The sequence below is a fragment of the Larus michahellis genome, unplaced genomic scaffold (genome assembly GCF_964199755.1).
Source record: "Larus michahellis unplaced genomic scaffold, bLarMic1.1 SCAFFOLD_355, whole genome shotgun sequence".
Classification (NCBI taxonomy): Eukaryota; Metazoa; Chordata; class Aves; order Charadriiformes; family Laridae; genus Larus; species Larus michahellis.
In genome coordinates, this window is record NW_027436012.1 from 59,628 (window position 1) to 75,153 (window position 15,526).

The window sequence follows — 15,526 nt, forward strand, 5'->3', positions numbered from 1 at the left end:
GGGCTGGGACCCCCCCAGACCCCCCCGCTCGCTCCTGTACTGGGCTGGGACCCCCCCACAGTTGGCTGGGACCCCCCCAGACCCCCCCCACTCCCTCCTGTACTGGGCTGGGACCCCCCCACAGTGGGCTGGGACCCCCCCAGACCCCCCCCACTCGCTCCTGTACTGGGCTGGGACCCCCCCACAGTAGGCTGGGACCCCCCCAGACCCCCCCCACTCGCTCCTGTACTGGGCTGGGACCCCCCCACAGTGGGCTGGGACCCCCCCAGACCCCCCTGCTCGCTCCTGTACTGGGCTGGGACCCCCCCAGACCCCCCCCACTCGCTCCTGTACTGGGCTGGGACCCCCCCCCCAGTGGGACAGGCCCCCCCCCCCCCAGGACCCTCATGCACTTCCCCCAATGGGCTGGGACCCCCCCCAGACCCCCCCCACTCCCTCCTGTACTGGGCTGGGACCCCCCCCCAGTGGGACAGGCCCCCCCCCCCCCCCCCAAGGACCCTCACGCACTTCCCCCAGTGGGCTGGGACCCCCCCCAGACCCCAGCCGCTCCCTCCTGTACTGGGCTGGGACCCCCCCACAGTGGGCTGGGACCCCCCCAGACCCCCCTGCTCGCTCCTGTACTGGGCTGGGACCCCCCCACAGTGGGCTGGGACCCCCCCAGACCCACCCCCTCCCTCCTGTACTGGGCTGGGACCCCCCCCCAGTGGGCTGGGACCCCCCCCAGACCCCCCCCGCTCCCTCCTGTACTGGGCTGGGACCCCCCCACAGTGGGCTGGGACCCCCCCAGACCCCCCCGCTCGCTCCTGTACTGGGACAGGCCCCCCCCAGAACCAGCCTGAGCCCACCAACGTGCCCCCCCCCAGCAAGGTGGGACCCCCCCCCAGTCCCCCCCCGCTCCCTCCTGTACTGGGCTGGGACCCCCCCACAGTGGGCTGGGACCCCCCCAGACCCCCCCGCTCGCTCCTGTACTGGGACAGGCCCCCCCCAGAACCAGCCTGAGCCCACCAACGTGCCCCCCCCCAGCAAGGTGGGACCCCCCCCCCAGTCCCCCCCCGCTCCCTCCTGTACTGGGACAGCCGCCCCCCCGAAACCACCCTGACCCCCTCCGGCGCCCCCCCACAAAGGGCTGGGACGCCCCCCCCCCCCCCCCCCCCGCCCACGGAAAAATGGATAAAAAAACCAAAACGGCACAAAAAAAAAAAAAGAGGAAGAAACCGGGCGGGAACCAGCGAATAAATGGGGAAAAACGGAGGAGATTTGGGCAAAGCGGCCTGGTTTCTTTGGGGGGGGGGGGGGGGGGTCAAGGGCGAGGTCACGGGGTCATGGGGGGGTCAGGGGTCGAGGGGCACGTGCGGCCCCGCCTCCTCGTGATGCCACTTCCGCCCCACAGCTGGCGGGAGGCGGAAGGGGCGGGGCCAGGCGGCCGGAACTCGGCCCCGGGCGGAAGCGGAAGCGCTCGCTAAGGGGCGGCCGGGCGGTACGGAGGGGTGCCCGTCGGCTCCCGGAAGTGGGTGAGGCCGCGGTCGGAAGTGGCGTAAAAAGAGCGGCGGAAGGAGCCCGAAGGGAGCCGAGCTCTTCCGGAAAGAGCCGAGCGGCGAGCAGGCGGGGTGGGGGGGGAGTAGAAGGGCGGAGCGGTAGCGGAAAGAGCCGAGTACCGGCGGAAAAGGCCGAGCGGTGCCGGAAAGAGCCGAGCGGTGCCGGAAAGGGCCGAGCGGTGCCGGAAAGGGCCGAGCGGTGCCGGAAAGGGCCGAGAGACGGCGGAAAGAGCCGATTGCTGCCCGAGCAGCGCCGATCGCCGCCGGAAGCTGCCGAGCGCGGGGCCGGAAGTGGCCGAGCGCTGCCGAGCGGGGGGACGGTGCCGCCGCGGCCTGCGCGGGGTCGGAGCCGGGGCCGAGGCCGAACCGGGAACCGGGTGAGCGGGGCCGGGGCCGGGAGCCGGGGCCGCCGCCTCCTCCTCGTCCTCCTCTTCCTCCACCACCACCGTCATCACCATCCCCATCATGTCGGACTTCGACGAGTTCGAGCGGCAGCTCAACGAGAACAAACAAGGTACCGGCGGGGGCGGCGCCCCGCCCCCACCGCGCCGCCGCTGCCCCTCCCCCACCCGCCGCCGGGACCGTCCCCCCCCCCCCCCCACCTCCGGGTCCCTGCGCCCCCCCCCCCCCCCCCCTTGGGGTCTCGTCCCCCCCTCCCCGGGAACTCCCCGTGGCGGGGGGGGGCTGCCCCGGCCCCCTGCACCCCCCATCGTCCCCACTGGGGGGCTTCCCCCCCCCCACGTTTCCCCTTTGGGGGGGGTCAGGGACCGTTCTTCTTGTGGGGAGGGGCAGAACCCCCCCATGTGCTCTCTCTGGGAGTTGGGGGGGGGTTCCCCTCCTTGAGCCCTGAGTCTGCCTCACTCTCCCCGCAGGTTACAGCCCCCCCCTTCCTTATTTTGGGGGGTTCTGAGAGGGGGCACCGTCCCTGTGGGGGAGGGGCAGCCCCCGTCTCCCCCCGTCCATGTGCTGCCCCCCCCCCGGGCACCCTAGTGCCCCCCACTAGGGGATGGAAACCCGCACCCTGGGGTGATGGGGGGGGTGTCCAAGGCTGGGGGTGGGGTGGGAGTGTGGGGTGCTACCCCCAAGGGGGGTTTGGGGGAGGGGGGGAGCTGCTCATCCCCCCCCCCCCCCCCCTTCCATTTTGTGCACACCCCCCCCCCCAAGAACGTGATAAGGAGAACCGGCACCGGAAGCGAAGCCACAGCCGCTCCCGCAGCCGGGATCGGAAACGCCGGAGCCGCAGCCGGGACCGGAGGAACCGGGATCAACGCAGCGTCTCCCGCGACCGCCGACGGCGCCGGTACCACCCGCACCCCTGGATCCCCTTTTTCGGGGGAGGGGGGGGGGGAGGGCTGTAGGGGACACCCCCCCCCCCCGAATAATTAAAGGGGGGGTGTTCAGCCCCAGCACCCGCCTAACGAGGTTTCTTTTCATAGGTCGCCCCTGAGCCTTTCGGGACCCCTGAGGTGAGTCTTGAGGGGGCGGGGGGGGGGTGTCTGTCAACGAGGAGGGGGGGCACAGGGGGGTGTTTAGCCCCCCCCACCTCCCCTCACCCCACTGTGCCCCCCGCCCCCGCAGCCGCTCCCCCCGCCACGAAAAGAAGAAGAAGATCCGCAAGTACTGGGATGTGCCCCCCCCTGGTTTCGAGCACATCACCCCCATGCAGTACAAAGCCATGCAAGGTGGGTGCCCCCCCCTCCCCCCCGCCCCCGGCCCTGAACGGCCGCCCTGAGCCTTCCCAGACCCACGGCACCCCCCCGCAGAGCCCCCCACCCAGCCCCTGACGGTGTCCCACGCCCACCCCCCCCCCGACCCTTCCTTGTTTTCCAGCTGCCGGGCAGATCCCGGCCACGGCGCTGCTGCCCACCATGACCCCCGACGGTTTGGCCGTGACCCCCACGCCGGTGCCGGTGGTGGGCAGCCAGATGACGCGACAGGCTCGGCGTCTCTACGTCGGCAACATCCCCTTCGGCATCACCGAGGTATTTTTTGGGGGGGGGCCACACACACACTCCACACACACACACACACACACACACCCCCAGGATTTGCAACCCGGCGCCATTTGGGGCTGGGGGTTTGGAGGTGCTGGCGGAGGAACCACCCGCCACGAGGCCTCTGGGATGGAGACTTCCCCCCCACCTCCCTCCCCCGGCCCCAAAACTTTCCCCTTCCACCCCCCCCAATCCTCCCCCATCCCCTAAATGGTCCCCCCTTTCCTGTTCCCCCCCCAAAAAAACTCTTCTCTTTTCCTCCTCTTCCCCCAAAACCTTCCTTTGTGCCCATAAGGGGGGCTCAACCTCGCCCCCCCCGGCCCCCGCTGCCTCCAGAATTCCCGGATGTTCACAGCGGGCATGGCGCTGAGCGCCCCCCCCCTCCCAAAACCGCCCCCTTTTCCCCCCAAACCCCCTTTTTTCCCCCTCAATCCCCCCCTTTTCCCAATACAAGGGGCTCAGCCCCACTGTCCCCCCCTTTCGTCTCACGGATGCATCACCCGATCCCTCCCCGCCACTGCCACGCTGCTGGGGGGGGGGTACGCGTGATCTGGCCTCACTCTTTTCTCTGCCCTCCCCCCCCTTTTTTTGTGTCCCCCACCCCTCCCCGGCTTTGTTTTAGGAAGCCATGATGGATTTCTTCAACGCCCAGATGCGGCTGGGGGGGCTGACCCAGGCGCCGGGGAACCCCGTCCTGGCCGTGCAGATCAACCAGGACAAGAATTTCGCCTTTCTGGAGGTAAAAAAAGGGCGGGGGGGGGGGGGGAGAGGGAGGAATCATGGGAGCCGTGGAGGGCGGGGGGGGTCATTAACGTGTGTGACCCCCCCCCCCGCCTTCTCCCGCCTAGTTCCGCTCGGTGGATGAGACCACGCAGGCCATGGCCTTCGACGGGATCATCTTCCAAGGGCAGTCGCTGAAGATCCGTCGCCCCCACGACTACCAGCCGTTGCCCGGCATGTCGGAGAACCCCTCCGTCTACGTGCCGGGTGAGTGTCTGTACCCCCCCCGCCCCCAACAGCGACCCCGTCACCCCCCCCCCATAGAGCAGCCGGGGGGGTGACGTGGGGGGCACGCGCAGCGCTGGGATCTTTCCCTCCTTGTGGTGGGTCCTTTTTCCTCTCGGGGTGGGGGTTGGGGGATAAAATGGCTGGTCCCACGTTGGGACAGCCCCGCCCCCCCCCTCGGTGCTGGGTTGGTCCTGGGGGGTCCCCCCGGTGTGTCCCCCACCCCCTCGCTCACAGCTGTGCGTGTGTCGTCGTCCCCCCCCCCCACCAGGCGTCGTCTCCACGGTGGTGCCCGACTCCGCTCACAAGCTCTTCATCGGGGGTCTCCCCAACTACCTGAATGACGACCAGGTGAGGGGCGCGGGGGGGGGAAGACAACCCCAGAGCCCCCCCAAACCTTGGGGGGGCGGTGGGTGCAGGGACCCTTATTTTATTTCCGCCCCCCCGGGCTGAATTCTCCATCGCTGGAGGCAGAAATGGGGGAGAGAGGCGGCAGCACCCGGGACCCCCGGGGTGTTTGGGGCTGGGGGGGGGGGGATTCCCGGTTCCGGGGGGTTGTTCCTGGTGCTGTTGGTGGTGGGGGGGGAAGGAGCAGGGGGGGAGTGTCCCCAGAGCTGCCATGTTCCCCCCCCCCCCCCGGGTTTTTTGTGTGTTTCCCCCGCCAGGTGAAGGAGCTGCTGACGTCCTTCGGGCCCCTGAAAGCCTTCAACCTGGTGAAGGACAGCGCTACCGGCCTCTCCAAGGGCTACGCCTTCTGCGAGTACGTCGACATCAACGTCACCGACCAGGTACCCCCCCAAACACCCCCCCAAACACCCCCAGACACCGGGGACCCCAAAACCCCCCCCTTTACCCCGCCCCGGGTACTTCCAGAACCTTTTGTATCCCAATTCCCCCTTCAAAACGTGCTCCAAAATTCACTGGGGAGACGCTGCTGGGTTCGGGGAGTCCCCTGAGAGGTTTGGGGACCCCTCCCAGCCCCCCAGGATACCCCCCGGGGTGGGGGGGAGAGAGGTATCGTGTCCGCCTCCCCCCCCGCAGGAATCACAGTGTTTTTTGGGGAGGCAGAGCCAAACCCCCCCCCAAATTCCCTTTCGGGGGGAGAGCAGGGAATGCCCCACTTTAAGCCTGGGGACGTGGGTTTAGTATTTCAAAGTGCTTTAAATTTGGGGAGGTGGGGGCGGGGGGGGTCACCCAAACCCCACGGTGACGCCCCCCCTCCCGTCTGTGTGTTCCTGTCGTGTCGTGTGTCCCCCCCACCCGCCCGTCCCCCCCCTTCCAGGCCATCGCTGGGCTCAACGGGATGCAGCTGGGTGACAAGAAGCTGCTGGTGCAGCGGGCCAGCGTGGGGGCCAAGAACGCCACCCTGGTGAGTGGGTGCCGGATGCCGGGGTCACCCCTGGGGGGGGGTGGGGGCGTGGGGGGGGGAGGGACGGACACCGGGGTGCCCCCCCCTGCCCCAGCGTGGGGGGTGGGGATGCGCTCTGGGGTGTTTGAGTTGTTTTAGGGGGGTACGGGGGTGCCAGGACGCCTTGTCCCCGTCCCCAGCGAGGTGGCGGGGGGGCCGTGGAGGGGCGTAAAGGTGTTAGAACACCCGTGTCTTTTCTTTTTTTGCGGGGGGGGGGGTTGTTGCCAGCACTCGTGGGTCTTCTAGGGGCGGGTCCCCAGATATTTGGGTCTTTTTCTGGGAGGGGGGCGGGTCTGGTGGTACCAGGACACCTGGATCCTCTCCTGGGGGGGGGCTGTTGGGGTGTCAGGGGGCCTGGCTCCTCTTTGCGGGGGGGTATCAGGGTCCCCGGGGGGCGGGGGGACACCAGGGCTCTTGGGTCATTTACTGAAGGGGGGGACGGGTGGGGGTGCCAGGACCCCTTGTACTCCATCCCTAGGGAGTTGGGGGTGGGGGGGGAATTGGGGGACAGCCAGGATGACTGGGGTCTCTTTTTGGGGGGGGGTATGGGGGCACCCGGGACCCCTTGTCCCCAGCGGGATGGCTGGGGGGGTATAGGGGGGGTGGGGGGGCGACAGGCAGGGCATCTGGGTTCTCTCTTGGAGGGCTGTGGGGCAGCCACGACACCCAGGTCCTTGTTGGGGGGTGACAATGTGGGGACACCAAGGAGCTGGGGGGGCTGTGGGGCAGCCAGGAGACCCAGGTCGTTGTTGGGGGGTGATGATGTGGGGACACCAAGGAGCTGGGGGGGCTGTGGGGCAGCCAGGAGACCCATGTCGTTGTTGGGGGGCGACGACGTGGGGACACCAAGGAGCTGGGGGGGCTGTGGGGCAGCCGGGAGACCCAGGTCGTTGTTGGGGAGTGACGATGTGGGGACACCAAGGAGCTGGGGGTCCCTGGGAGGGATGGGGGGGGCTGTGGGGCAGCCAGGACGCCCAGGTCGTTGTTGGGGGGTGACAATGTGGGGACACCAAGGAGCTGGGGGGGCTGTGGGGCAGCCAGGAGACCCAGGTCGTTGTTGGGGGGTGACGATGTGGGGACACCAAGGAGCTGGGGGGGCTGTGGGGCAGCCAGGAGACCCAGGTCGTTGTTGGGGGGTGACGATGTGGGGACACCAAGGAGCTGGGGGGGCTGTGGGGCAGCCAGGACGCCCAGGTCGTTGTTGGGGGGTGACGATGTGGGGACACCAAGGAGCTGGGGGTCCCTGGGTGGGATGGGGGGTGCTGTGGGGCAGCCAGGACGCCCAGGTCCTTGTTGGGGGGTGACGATGTGGGGACACCAAGGAGCTGGGGGGGCTGTGGGGCAGCCGGGAGACCCAGATCCTTGTTAGGGGGTGACAATGTGGGGACACCAAGGAGCTGGGGGGGCTGTGGGGCAGCCAGGAGACCCAGGTCGTTGTTGGGGGGTGACGATGTGGGGACACCAAGGAGCTGGGGGTCCCTGGGAGGGATGGGGGGGCTGTGGGGCAGCTGGGACGCCCAGATCCTTGTTGGGGGGTGACGATGTGGGGACACCAAGGAGCTTGGGGGGCTGTGGGGCAGCTGGGATGCCCAGGTCGTTGTTGGGGGGTGACGATGTGGGGACACCAAGGAGCTGGGGGTCCCTGGGAGGGATGGGGGGGGCTGTGGGGCAGCCAGGACGCCCAGGTCGTTGTTGGGGGGTGACGATGTGGGGACACCAAGGAGCTGGGGGTCCCTGGGAGGGATGGGGGGGCTGTGGGGCAGCCAGGACACCCAGATCCTTGTTGGGGGGTGACGATGTGGGGACACCAAGGAGCTGGGGGGGCTCTGGGGCAGCCGGGATGCCCAGGTCGTTGTTGGGGGGCGACGATGTGGGGACACCAAGGAGCTGGGGGGGGGCTGGGGGGGGGGGGGTTGAGTTGTTGGGGGTGGCGAGGAGTTGGGGGGTCCCCGGGGGAGGTCTGAGGGGACACCTCCCCCTCCCCCTTCCCCCCACCCCCCAACCTCGCGCCGGGGCGGGCACAGCGGGGTCCCGGCACCCTCCCTAACCCCCCCGCTGTCGCCCCCCCCCCCCCCTCCTCCTCCTCCTCCTCCTCCTCCGACCCCCCCCCCTCCCCCTCCCCACCAGAGCACGATAAACCAGACCCCGGTGACGCTGCAGGTGCCCGGGCTGATGAGCTCGCAGGTGCAGATGGGCGGCCACCCCACCGAGGTGCTGTGTCTGATGAACATGGTGCTGCCCGAGGAGCTGCTGGACGACGAGGAGTACGAGGAGATCGTGGAAGACGTGAGGGACGAGTGCGGCAAATACGGGCTCGTCAAATCCATCGAAATCCCCCGCCCCGTCGACGGCGTGGAGGTGCCGGGCTGCGGAAAGGTGGGAGACGAGGAGAAGAGGGGCTCGGGGGACGGGGACGGCGGGGACAGGGACAGGGACAGGGGGACAACGATGACACCCAGAGGCAGCAGTGTCCCATGGGGACAGGGCAGGGGGACAGGGATAGCACCCAGAGGCAGCAGTGTCCCATGGGGACAGGGCAGGGGGACAAAGAGGACACCCAGAGGCACCCACTACCCCACGGGGACAGGGCAGGGGGACAGGGACAGCACCCAGAGGCACCAGTGTCCCATGGGGACAGGGCAGGGGGACAGGGACGGCACCCAGGGGCAGGCAGTACCCCATGGGGACGGGGACGGTGCTCCTCCAGCCCGTGAGGACGCGGTCATGGGGACAGGGACAGCACCCAGAGGCACCAGTACCCCGTGGGGACAGGGCAGGGGGACAACGATGACACCCAGAGGCACCAGTGTCCCATGGGGACAGGGCAGGGGGACAAGGGTGACACCCAGACACCCCAGTACGCCATGGGGACAGGGCAGGAGGACAAGGGTGACACCCAGAGGCAGCAGTGTCCCATGGGGACAGGGCAGGGGGACAGGGACAGCACCCAGAGGCACCAGTGTCCCATGGGGACAGGGCAGGAGGACAAAGGTGACACCCAGGGGCAGCCAGTACCCCATGGGGACAGGGTAGGGGGACAAAGATGACACCCAGACACACCAGTACCCCATGGGGACGTCGGTAATGGGGACAATGACAATGCGTGGACACCCCAGTACCCTCTGGGGACAGGGCAGGGGGAAAAAGAAGACACCCAGAGGTACCCACTACCCCATGGGGACAGGGCAGGGGGACAAGGACAGTACTCAGAGACACCGATGTCCCAGGGGGACAGGGCAGGGGGACAGGGACGGCACCCAGAGGCACCAGTACCCCGTAGGGACAGGGCAGGGGGACAACGATGGCACCCAGAGGCAGCAGTGTCCCATGGGGACAGGGCAGGGGGACAATGATGGCACCCAGAGGCACCCACTACCCCGTGGGGACAGGGCAGGGGGACAGGGACAGCACCCAGAGGCACCAGTGTCCCATGGGGACAGGGCAGGGGGACAAAGATGACACCCAGGGGCAGGCAGTACCCCATGGGGACGGGGACGGTGCTCCTACAGCCTGTGAGGACGCGGTCATGGGGACAGGGACAGCACCCAGAGGCACCAGTACCCCGTGGGGACAGGGCAGGGGGACAAGGATGACACCCAGAGGCACCAGAACCCCATGGGGACAGGGCAGGGGGACAACGATGGCACCCAGAGGCACCAGTGTCCCATGGGGACAGGGCAGGGGGACAAGGATGACACCCAGAGGCACTCACTACCCCATGGGGACAGGGCAGGGGGACAACGATGACACCCAGAGGCACCAGTGTCCCATGGGGACAGGGCAGGGGGACAAGGATGACACCCAGACACACCAGTACGCCATGGGGACGTCGGTAATGGGGACAATGACAATGCGTGGACACCCCAGTACCCTCTGGGGACAGGGCAGGGGGACAAAGAAGACACCCAGAGGTACCCACTACCCCATGGGGACAGGGCAGGGGGACAAGGACAGTACTCAGAGACACCGATGTCCCAGGGGGACAGGGCAGGGGGACAGGGACGGCACCCAGAGGCACCAGTACCCCGTAGGGACAGGGCAGGGGGACAAGGACAGTACTCAGAGACACCGATGTCCCATGGGGACAGGGCAGGGGGACAGGGACGGCACCCAGGGGCAGGCAGTACCCCATGGGGACGGGGACGGTGCTCCTCCAGCCCGTGAGGACGCGGTCATGGGGACAGGGACAGCACCCAGAGGCACCAGTACCCCGTGGGGACAGGGCAGGGGGACAAAGATGACACCCAGAGGCACCCACGACCCCATGGGGACAGGGCAGGGGGACAAAGATGACACCCAGAGGCACCCACGACCCCATGGGGACAGGGCAGGGGGACAGGGACAGCACCCAGAGGCACCAGTGTCTCATGGGGACAGGGCAGGGGGACAAAGATGACACCCAGAGGCAGCAGTGTCCCGTGGGGACAGGCCAGGGGGACAGGGACAGTACTCAGAGACACCGATGTCACATGGGGACAGGGCAGGGGGACAAGGATGACACCCAGAGGCACCAGTGTCCCATGGGGACGTGGCAATGGGGACAAGGACAGCGACTGGGTGCCCCAGTACCCCGTGTCCCCTCCCGTGTCCCCTCCCACGTCCCCCCCGTCTCGTGTCCCTCCCCCCCCGTCACACGTGTGTCCCCCCCCGTGTTGTGTCCCCCCCCGTGTTGTGTCCCCCCCCGTGTTGTGTCCCTTTCTCTGCCAAGTCCCCCTGTCCCTTGGTCCCCCGTGACGTGTCCCCCCCCCCCCTTCCATGTCCCCCCCTGTGCCCTGTGTGTCCCCTGGTGACACGTTCCCCCGTGTCCCCACAATGTCCCCTGTGCCGTCTCCCCTCCAGTGACACGTCCCCCCATGTCGTGTCCCCTTCCGTGCTGTGTCCCCATGTCCCGTCCCCCCCCCCCGGGCCCTGTCCTCCCCATGGCCCCCGTGTTCCCCGTGTCCCCTCCGTGACATGTCCCCCCCCCATGTCCCCCGTGCTGTGTCCCCCCTGCGGGGCCCTGTCCCTCCATGTTTTGTCCCCTTCTGTGCTGTGTCCTCGTGTCCCCCCGGGACGTGTGTGTCCCCCCCCATGTCACCATGCCACGTCCCCCCCGTGTCCCTTAAGCCATGTCCTCCCGTGTCCCCCCCCACGTCCCCTGTGCCATGTCCCTCCATGTTTTGCCCCCTTCCGGGCCGTGTCCCCATGTCCCCCCCATGACGTGTCCCCCCCCCCCCATGTCCCTCACGCTGTGTCCCCCTGTGTCCCCCCTGTGTCCCCCCCCCCATCCCCCAGGCCGTGTCCCTCCATGTTTTGTCTCCTTCTGTGCCGTGTCCCCTGTGCCATGTCCCCCCCCCATGTCCCCCTGTGTCCTCCCAGTGTCCCCCCCCCATGTCCCCCAGCCCCTGTCCCCCTCCCCGTGGCTGTGTCCCTCCACGTTTTGCTCCCTTCCGTGCCACGTCCCAGTGTCCCCTGTGCCATGTCCCCCCTGTGCCATGTCCCCCCTGTGTCCCCTGTGCCATGTCCCCCCACCATGTCCCCTGTGCCGTGTCCCCCTGTGTCCTCCCAGTGTCCCCCCCCCATGTCCCCTAGCCCCTGTCCCCCTCCCCGTGGCCGTGTCCCTCCACGTTTTGCCCCCTTCCGTGCCACGTCCCAGTGTCCCCTGTGCCATGTCCCCCCTGTGCCGTGTCCCCCCTGTGTCCCCTGTGCCATGTCCCCCCCCCATGTCCCCCTGTGTCCTCCCAGTGTCCCCCCCCCGTGTCCCCCAGCCCCTGTCCCCCTCCCTGTGGCCGTGGCCCTCCACGTTTTGCCCCCTTCCGTGCCACGTCCCAGTGTCCCCTGTGCCATGTCCCCCCTGTGCCGTGTCCCCCCTGTGTCCCCTGTGCCATGTCCCCCCCCCATGTCCCCCTGTGTCCTCCCAGTGTCCCCCCCCCATGTCCCCCAGCCCCTGTCCCCCTCCCTGTGGCCGTGGCCCTCCACGTTTTGCCCCCTTCTGTGCCGTGTTCCCCCTGTGTCCCCTGTGCCGTGTCCCCTGTGCCGTGTCCCCCCCCATGTCCCCCCCCACATCCCCCAGGCCGTGTCCCCCTCCCCGTGGCCGTGTCCCTCCGTGTTTTGCCCCCTCCCATGTCGTCCCCTGGGCCGTGTCCCCCCCCGTCCCCCCCTATGTCCCCCAGGCTGTGTCCCCTTCCCCGTGGCCATGTCCCTCTGCGTTTTGCCCCCTCCCTGTGCCTCGTCCCCCCTGTGCCGTGTCCCCCCCCATGTCCCTCATGCCACGTCCCCCTGTGCCCCCCACCATGTCCCCCCCCCCACGTCCCCCTCCCCGTGGCCGCATCCCTCCACGTTTTGCCCCCTCCCGTGCCACGTCCCCACGTCCCCTGTGCCGTGTCCCCCCTGGGACATGTCCCCCCGCCATGTCACCATGCCATGTACCCCCCCCGACGTGTCCCCCCCGTGTCCCCCCCCCCAACATCCCCCAGGCCGTGTCCCTCCATATTTTGCCTCCTTCTGTGCCGTGTCCCCCCTGGGATGTGTGTCCCCCCCCCATGTCACCATGCCATGTACCCCCCCCAACGTGTCCCCCCTGTGTCCCTCCCCCACATCCCCCAGGCCGTGTCCCTCCATGTTTTGTCTCCTTCTGTGCCGTGTGTCCCCTGTGTCCCCTGTGCTGTGTCCCCCCCCTCCATGTCCCTCATGCCACGTCCCCCTGTGCTCCCCTCCCGTGTCCCCCCCCCACGTCCCCCTCCCCCTAGCCACGTCCCCCCGCGTTTTGCCCCTTCCCGCGCCACGTCCCCACGTCCCCTGTGCCGTGTCCCCCCTGGGACATGCCCCCCCATGTCACCATGCCATGTACCCCCCCCGACGTGTCCCCCCCGTGTCCCTCCCCCACATCCCCCAGGCCGTGTCCCTCCATGTTTTGTCTCCTTCTGTGCCGTGTCCCAGTGTCCCCTGTGCCGTGTCCCCCCTGGGATGTGTGTCCCCCCCCATGTCACCATGCCATGTACCCCCCCCAACGTGTCCCCCCTGTGTCCCTCCCCCACATCCCCCAGGCCGTGTCCCTCCATGTTTTGTCTCCTTCTGTGCCGTGTGTCCCCTGTGTCCCCTGTGCTGTGTCCCCCCCCTCCATGTCCCTCATGCCACGTCCCCCTGTGCTCCCCTCCCGTGTCCCCCCCCCACGTCCCCCTCCCCCTAGCCACGTCCCCCCGCGTTTTGCCCCTTCCCGCGCCACGTCCCCACGTCCCCTGTGCCGTGTCCCCCCTGGGACATGCCCCCCCATGTCACCATCCCATGTACCCCCCCCGATGTGTCCCCCCCCCACATCCCCCAGGCCGTGTCCCTCCATATTTTGTCTCCTTCTGTGCCGTGTCCCCCCTGTGTCCCCTGTGCTGTGTCCCCCCCCCATGTCCCTCATGCCACGTCCCCCTGTGCCCCCCCCCCGTGTCCCCCCCAACGTCCCCCTCCCCGTAGCCGCATCCCTCCACGTTTTGCCCCCTTCCGTGCCACGTCCCCACGTCCCCTGTGCCGTGTCCCCCCTGGGACATGTCCCCCCCCCATGTCACCATGCCATGTACCCCCCCCAACGTGTCCCCCCTGTGTCCCCCCCCCTCAACATCCCCCAGGCCGTGTCCCTCCATATTTTGCCTCCTTCTGTGCCGCGTCCCCCCTGTGCCATGTCCCCGCCATGTCCCTCATACCACGTCCCCCTGTGCCCCCCCCCGTGTCCCCCCCCCACGTCCCCCTCCCCGTAGCCGCATCCCCCTGCGTTTTGCCCCCTTCCGCGCCACGTCCCCGCGTCCCCCCTACCACGTCCCCCTCCCTCTGACCCGCGTGCCCCCCGCCGCCACCACCTTCCGCCTCCACTGACGTGTCTCTGTGTGTGTCCCCGTCCCCCCCCCCCCCCAAAACTTTTGCCCCCCCCCCCGCAGATCTTCGTGGAGTTCACCTCGGTGTTCGACTGCCAGAAGGCCATGCAGGGCCTGACGGGCCGCAAGTTCGCCAACAGAGTGGTGGTCACCAAGTACTGCGACCCCGACTCCTACCACCGCCGCGACTTCTGGTAGCCCGGCCCCCCCCCCAAGAAAAAAAAAAAAAAAAACAAAAACAAAAAAAAAAAAAAACGGCGGGGGGGGGTGGGGGGGAAGTGTGGGGGTGGCGGGGAAGCCGGCCGGGAAGGGGGGGGGGGAGAAGAGGAGGAGGCGGGGGAGAGACCCCCCCCCTGCCCCCTCCACCCACCCCCTCCCCCGCCCCCACCCCCCCCCCCCCCGTTTCTGAAGGGGTTTATTATTTTTTCGTTTTGTTTCGGGGGTTTGTTGTTTTTTTTTGTTTTTTTCCCCAGTTCTTTTCGGGGTTTTTTTTGGGTGGTTTTTTTTTTTTTTTCCCCTCCCCCGCCGCCGCCCCCCCCCCTCCCCCCCCCCCCCCCCCCCCGGCTCCCTTCCAAGTGCTGGTTTCTCGTCGTAGCGCTCCCTCCCCCCCCCCCCCCCCATCCTCTGTGGCGTTTCGTATTGGCAAAAATTGGGGGGGGGGCCCCTCCCCCCGGCCCCCCTCTCCCCCCTGCCCCCCCCCCCCGTGTCAGACGGAGGTGGGGAACACCCCCCTTCGCCCACCCCCGCTGTCCACCCCCACCCCCCCCAATTAAACGATTTTTCCAATTCTCTGGGGTCTGTGTCTCATTGCAGGGGGGGGGCTGGGAGAAGAGCCCCCCCCCTCCATCTCCCCCCCCTCCCCCCCCCCCTTTATGGGGGTCTGGACCCCCTTCTGTGCTCGGGGGGGGGCACTGATGGGGTCCCAAGCGTCTGCGTAATGCTGCTTTATTGAGATGAAGGGGGGGGGCGGGGGGGGCAGTGCTTCCCCCCCCCCAGGGGGTGTTAAGGGATCCCCCGGCTGGATTTGGGGGACAACCCCCCCCCCCTTTTTTGCCCCCCCCCCCCCCTTTCCCTGGGGAGGTAGCCTGACCCCTCCCCCCGGGTTCGGGGGTTACCCCCCACCCCTCTCATTTTGGGGGGGTCCCCCAGAGCCCCCCCCCCCCCCCTCGGTTTCAGGGGCAGCCTCCCCCCCCTCATTGTTTTTGGGACACCTCCAACCCCTGAAATTGGGGGGACCCTCCCCAATTTCCCCCCCCCCCCCCATCTTTATGACCCCCCCACCCCCCCCGTAACAGGGAGACACCCCCTGAATTTGGGGACTCCCCCCCCTTTAATAGCCCCCCACACACACACACCCCCCCTTTGATTTGGGACCCTCCCAAAGTTGGGGGTGCTCCCCCCGACTTCCCACCGGGCACAGCGGAGGGGGGGGCTGGGGACGGGGGGACACTGGGGACACCAGAGATGGGGACGGGGGGGACACTGGGGACATTGGGGACCCCCGAGAGGGGGACGGGGGGGACACTGGGGACACCAGAGAGGGGGACGGGGGGGACACTGGGGCCGGGGGGACATTGGGGACACCCCCCCGTTTCCCCCCACCCCCGAGATGGGGACAGGGATGGGCACCAGGGGACATTGCAGATAGGGGACCCCAGGGCTGGGGAAGGGACACGCAGGGACCCCAGACATGGGGACAGGGGGGTGTCAGAGGGGGGGCTCGATGGCCGCCTTCGTCCCCCCCAG

At 68.7% G+C, this 15,526-nt stretch overlaps 1 protein-coding gene across 2 annotated transcripts; it reads left to right on the forward strand.

The window, feature by feature from the left end:
• The first annotated feature begins 1,454 nt into the window (after positions 1-1,454).
• On the forward strand, positions 1,455-13,983 carry U2AF2 (U2 small nuclear RNA auxiliary factor 2). Of its 2 annotated transcripts, none has more exons than XM_074571496.1 (12): positions 1,455-2,049; positions 2,700-2,835; positions 2,972-3,001; positions 3,114-3,217; positions 3,366-3,517; positions 4,152-4,268; positions 4,378-4,516; positions 4,806-4,885; positions 5,200-5,322; positions 5,817-5,903; positions 8,103-8,318; positions 13,844-13,983. In XM_074571496.1, the coding sequence occupies exons 1-12, from the start codon at positions 2,001-2,003 to the stop codon at positions 13,976-13,978; spliced, it is 1,368 nt and encodes a 455-aa protein (XP_074427597.1). In that variant the 5' UTR covers positions 1,455-2,000; the 3' UTR covers positions 13,979-13,983. The 2 variants fall into 2 exon arrangements, with proteins under 2 accessions (XP_074427597.1, XP_074427596.1); XM_074571495.1 differs by having other exon boundaries at positions 1,579-2,049; positions 8,070-8,318.
• Positions 13,984-15,526: the final 1,543 nt, after the last annotated feature.

Bases quoted from the DNA above. Each gene is read 5' to 3' on its own strand.
- U2AF2 (XM_074571495.1), top strand. From the start codon at position 2,001: ATGTCGGACTTCGACGAGTTCGAGCGGCAGCTCAACGAGAACAAACAA. The intron at 4,886-5,199 runs GTGAGGGGCGCG...TTCCCCCGCCAG, and splicing joins ACTACCTGAATGACGACCAG to GTGAAGGAGCTGCTGACGTC. The intron at 5,904-8,069 runs GTGAGTGGGTGC...CCTCCCCACCAG, and splicing joins GGGCCAAGAACGCCACCCTG to AGCACGATAAACCAGACCCC.